At 40.0% G+C, this 6,000-nt stretch overlaps 1 protein-coding gene across 8 annotated transcripts in view; it reads left to right on the top strand.

Annotated features, from left to right (window-relative positions):
- Positions 1-6,000, top strand: part of CUNH3orf67 (chromosome unknown C3orf67 homolog) — a 231,407-nt gene that overhangs the window by 182,418 nt on the left and 42,989 nt on the right. For 4 of the 8 annotated variants that reach the window (XM_031344479.1, XM_031344473.1, XM_031344516.1 and 1 more), the window contains one exon: positions 5,047-5,108. The exons of 1 other annotated variant lie outside the window; for it this stretch is intronic. In XM_031344479.1, coding sequence (XP_031200339.1) covers positions 5,047-5,108 — 62 coding nt within the window. Of the gene's footprint in view, positions 1-2,876; positions 2,991-5,046; positions 5,259-6,000 lie in introns of those variants that run through there. 3 more of the 8 variants (XM_031344500.1, XM_031344493.1, XM_031344510.1) reach the window with 3 other exon arrangements.

Raw genomic sequence — 6,000 nt, 5'->3', positions numbered from 1 at the left:
TTTTTGCTTAAGTAAATCTTGAGTGGCACATGCAATATTTTATGTTAAATAGTGATAATAAACATTCAGTATATGCCCAGAGAAGCTCTCCCTCTGAGTAAGGCTTTGTGAGAAATTGTGTGGAAAGGCGATTTAGTGAAGCCTGGTCTAGTATCTGCCCTTATGGGAGGATGTTACACATGCTGCAGTGTGGAGCTAGAGAGCACACACAATACAGTGGCATGTTTAGCCAAAGCTATGACTGTGTTTGCCACAAGCTCTGATCTCCTAGCATCAGTACAGTCCCAAGCTGTATGTACTGTTTAAAAGGTGTTTAGATGTAATAAATTAGTCATTTAAAAGTGTAATTAAATGTAACCATATTTCTCTTCACAAATTGGCTTTTGTAGCCTTCTTACACTAAATGAATCAAGCCTACTAAGAAATCCATTGGCCTTTGACAGACAAATTTTTCAAAGTTTCTAACTTAGACCCAAATTCAATTAAAACAATACTTTACAACTTCTGTGGAAACCAGGCTACACACAATCGATTTTAGAGGCATTCTGGAAAGAGTAGCCCTCATGAGATTTGTTCAAAAACTGGGTTCTAGGCAGCCTTGGGAAAAGAAGTAAGACTTAGTTTCGATGAATTTTTAAGTAAATGTGTTTCTAATTTTGATTGGCAATAACATGAAAATGTTCTATTCATGGTGAGTGTGAGGCGAGGGGATGAGCACACACACATATACACACCAACACAGATATAGTTTCATATGATCACCAAAAGAAAAATATAAATAATATAAAGTTGTTTTGGTCCTAAAGTTATGTTGGTCATTTACTAGAATCACCTGTAAAATGAATTTACCAAAGGGCCTTTCCATGTTGCCTTATCCCAGCAAATGAGCCAAGTTTGCAGAACAGGAACCTGCTGCCCCCACCCAGGGGAGTTTCTTCAAGTTTTCCTGAGCACTTCCTCTTTTCCTGGCTACTGGGGCTATGCAGGCATCCTGAGGCTGTGCAGATGGAATGGGGCTGTGCACTTGGACTGAGGCTCTACAAGCAAAGATGTGCTTGTACTTGTCTGGTTGAGCTCACACACTGGTGTCCCCAATTCCCCCTCACAGAACTTGACTAACCACCTTAGGTGGTCCTCCCCACCCCACCCCCATTTTTTTTATTATTACTTCAATCATTTCTGTCTCTTCATGAACCTACAGTCAAGCCAAATGCACCTAATGTGCATGCTGTTCTCTGAGTAGATGCCTCAAAGCTATCATTTCTTCAAATTAGAAATCCCCATACCATAACCTAATATGTAGTATATAAGACTTTCCAGCTTGGAAAAAGTGAGCAAGGGGGTTTAAATGCTCATCTTATGCATCCATCAATGTGGCATATTGCAGAGCATAATATTTGGAGAAAAATGAGGCAAAATTCACTTAATAAAATCCCAAGCATATGCTGAGGTTCTCAGACAAGTTATTTATGGCCTTGATTAACCTTGCGATATTATTGCCATTTTCAATGGATTTTACATAACAACATAAAAAATATTGTCTGTACCTCTCAACATAGCAGGATTATCTTATCTCTTGTTCTTTTATTTAGCCTTCCCTGCTCTCCTTTACCTCAACATTTCCAGCAAATTGATCATAGGAAATCAAAACTTCTGGGTGATGGTTAATTTTATGAGCACAGCTTCCTGGCACTAGGGCATAGCAACAGCGCCACCAAAAGGACAGAGTCCTCAATTACCAGGCTCCATTGCACATGTTCGCCAGGTGCTTTTCTATGTTTTACAGGAATCCAGGCTGCTGTGCATACAAAACTGGCATTGTAGGTGTTTCATAGCCAATAGGACTTAATTTCTTCTAATCTACAGACTCATTAGTTCCTCAGCTTTTTGGGATATGCTGGGCTTGTTTTTTTATCCTGGTAAACTAGGAAGGTAGGGGTTTGAGTGTGCTACGCTGTAGATAAAATCAGGTGAAACCTAGAAATGATGCAAGAAAACTGATATCAGAATCACAGTAATTTCTGTGCTGTCAGGAGAAAATATGGATATGTGTGAGCTGTTCTGTGGCTAGCGTCCACAAAAATCACCTCACAATATGGATGGTCCTTATTCTCAGAGTGTGTGCTGCCTGTTATATCTTAACTATGACAGGTCCATGTTTATCAGTGTGCTTAAAAACTTACTGTCATTAATCTTAAATATATAGTGACACATACTGTGAGGGTCAAATCAAGTGAATTTAATTTATAAAAATCGGGCAGTCTCATATACTTCAGACAAAGATATCTTGGGACTGCTTCTTTTTTTCCATGCCATATACTGAATGGATCCTGCCAGGTTGTTATTCAGAAACATTGCATCCCACATTCTGCATGAATTCCCAAGCTGCATCAAACAATACAAACAAACTAGTGTTGAGATGCAGTCTCGCAGAATGGGTACAAATTCTGACTGCACTATTTCCTGGCAGGCATGATCTGGGGTTAATACTAGTAGCTGAATGTCCTCTTCTAATAAATGGAGTTAATTATATCTAGTTCACAGGCTTGCTGTGGAGCTCAAATGAGATAATCTCTCTCAATAATTAGCATGAAGTAACTGTGCAGTAAATATAAGTCACTGCTGATGCCGTTGTGGCTATTTGTAGATACTAGGAAGCTGCTGCCATTATTGGTGTTGGTGTAGTTACTTCTAGGCATCAGTGATGGTCTTTTGCATCTACTTACAATATTCTATAACAAGGCTAAATTCTAAAATCAAACCTTGGTATCTGTCACAGATACTGTCACAGGTTGTTACCTACCTAAAAACAAATTTTCTGATATATATATAGAAACACAGTAAAGGGAAAATGTCTCCTTCACTACCCACCCTAGATCCCATGGCTTTCTGAAGTGAAATGTCACCCAGTGGACATTATGGGGCTGAAGACATACTACCCCACACGTGGTGTCTTGCATTGAGAAGCAGAAGCAGCGACAAGGTCGCACATCTCTGCCCTTGCTCTTTACCTCTTACATAGCACATACAACTGAGGAAGGAGTTTGTGGTCTGCCCCTGAGCCAAGTCTCAGCATCCTTCCGTGACCCTCCCTGCACCCAGAAGGAAGGAACACCCTTACCTCTCAAGGTGAGCGAGCACAGGGAGGAGGCTGACCAAAAGGCCTTGCTAAGCTCTCCTGCATCATATCACCTTTACTACATCATATTTCTCCATTTGCTGTTGAATGTTTTCAAACACTTATGAGTCCTTATTGACTGTGCCTTTCTTCCCCATTGCATCACTGAATCTATTTTACATTATGTAAACATGATCAAAGATGGAGAGGAACAAGCTTGCCCAGTGCAAAGAGCTATGTCACCAACACAGTAGGCACTTTCCTAGAAGGAAAGAGCGTCTGGAACAAGGGCTTGAAATGAGTGTACGTGGAACTAATGGTTATAGATCTCAGGGACGGACATTTGCTGGAATATCAGAACCGTGATACCCAGAAAGCTCTGGGAATTCCTGTGGAAATAAATAAGCAGGAGTCCATTCACCAGAGGGCTTGCTGCTGCAGAAGTCCTGAGTGAATACCAATGACTCCATTATTGGGAATAATTTCCTAGACTAGTGTGAGCTGATCCAGAGAAGCAACTCTTGCTATGAAATAATAAAGCCCAAATTGTCAACTAAATTTCACTTGCAAATTGCTGAAAGTTTTATTTCTCCGGTGAGATGAATTATGCCTTATGACATATTTCCTTTCCACTGTTCACCCAGCTGTTATTTCTGATTACCAAGATGGTGATGCTATTCAGTCACTAATGTATCTGAGAGCACTGAAATGCATGGTGCATCACAGGGAACCAGGCTAAGTGACGTGATTCTCACGCAGGTGATTGACACACAGGAAAAGAACACGTGTAAGAGGTTACTCTTACAAGCCCCCGCCACCTGTGGTATCAATATTTTAGGACCCTTAAAATAAGGACTATGTGGGGAATGAGGAAGGTAGAATCTTTACAGATGTACAGCCACCATAGCCACACCACACCACATCACACTACACCACACCACACCATACCACACCATACCACACCACAGTCACATCACACCACACATCACCACACCACACCACAGCTGTTGACCTTGGTCTGCACTAAGGGACCACATATACTCACTGGGGTAAGGAAGCCTTAACAATCCCTCTGGGAGGAGGAGTTCTGTATGCAATTCACAAATACATGCCAAGTTCCAATATGTGATAAAATATAAAGTCCAAAATAAAGTGATTTCCAGGTTAGAATTTTATCTTTGTTAGCCGCATAAGGAAAATAATTTAGAATTATCCTCAAAATGGAGTTGGTATTAGCTGTAATGAACTTTTTCCCCAAAGAGGAAAAGAAATCAAGTTTTATTATTGGCATTAGTTTGTTTTACTGCCTTTTGTTTTTTGTTTGTTTGTTTGTCTTTTAGTTGTGCTTCATGTTATGGTAAAAGATTTATTGTTGGGGGGACTGGTGTATTGAGAGTTCCCATTTCTGTTAGCCCCACTTTGTCAGCTCATTTTGATCAGTGTTCACAGTTGTCTTATACATTTGGAGGACCTAAAATTTACATGAATAATCCAAGTTAATGGCAATAGAAGTGACCCTTGCAAACTTACTGGCATTGAGCTATAAATATGTTTTGCTGTGTCTCTGGTTATTGCCAGTGCTTTCAACGGGAGATCTTGTTTTCTTTTGCTGTCTCTGGAAACAGCAACAGCATAAAGACTCCACAAGGAGAGCTCTCACATGAGGCCTCTGTTTGCACAGCGGATACTGTTGAGCCTTATCACCAGTGATGGGTTAGATCGCCTCGTAATCAGCTGGGTCTCTCGAAGCCTCTGCCTGTGCTGTGAAGAGGACCAGCTTTTTCCAGTAGATGGAATATCAGAAATAAGATATCAAAAAATGAGAACTGTTGATATCAAAATATCAGAAATGAGGATTGATGTGAAGGTGTGCACAAAGGTCACCAAGCTGATTGGCTTCTGCCTCACAGATGCTTTGTCTCTTTCAGCCTGTGAACCAGGGCCGTCACTATCAGAAAGAAATGAATCCACCTTCTCCATCTAACCCTCGGTAAGAATCATCAATAACCTACATGGTTTTAATTACCATGTTATTGGTATAATTATGTATAATCATAACAACGTGTTTTTTTAATTTAAACCCTTTGACTTATAGAAGGTTATTCTTGGTTACATAAAATGTACTTGCCAAACCCTCCAAGCATCTCCCAGAGTCCTTATTTTGGTGGTGGCGGTGGTGGCTGTTATCCCGTGGTCTCTTTGTTTGGGGGACTGCTTGGTTTGATTCACTTTTGAAACAAAAGTCTTACCATGTAACAGCTGTCCTGAAACTAACTCACAGAGATCCATCTGCCTGTATCAGTGTCCAGCCAGAGTTCGTTTCTTTTCAAGTTCTACTTCATCCACTTTGCTTATCTAAACTATGTAGTAGCAGGGACAATCCACCAGTGTTCAGCTACCTGGCTGCAGGGTTTGCGCAATCACTTGATGATATTTTGAGGAAGGTCAAAAGGGCAAATACATGAAAACTTCTTAGCGCAGCTGCTAGCACATGGCAAACTCTTTACGATCAGTAACTTATGATTTTCATAAACATGCCATTTTAATAAGTACTCAATACCTTGAATAGGAGTGTTTTATATTCCTTTAAATTTAACACCACACCTTATGAAAGTTCAAATGACAACTCACTTTTTTCATAAACTTGTAATTTTATAATCTCAGACTATTTTGATACATTAAAAATATTATTGTCATCTGGATTACTTGTTAACATAATTTTAGGTAGATCAAAAATAAACAAATCTGAATGATATTTTAAAACACATAATCACCAGTCCATAAGAGGCTAGGATAGGCGGATTGCTACAAGTCAGAAGGCAATCTGAACTACATGGTAAGTTCAAGACTAGCCTGGGCTACAGAATTCCATTGTGCCTCAA

This window comes from Mastomys coucha, unplaced genomic scaffold, assembly GCF_008632895.1.
Source record: "Mastomys coucha isolate ucsf_1 unplaced genomic scaffold, UCSF_Mcou_1 pScaffold10, whole genome shotgun sequence".
NCBI lineage: Eukaryota > Metazoa > Chordata > Mammalia > Rodentia > Muridae > Mastomys > Mastomys coucha.
The sequence above is the reverse complement of the archived record's forward strand: the minus strand, read 5'-3'. Positions and strand labels throughout refer to the sequence as shown.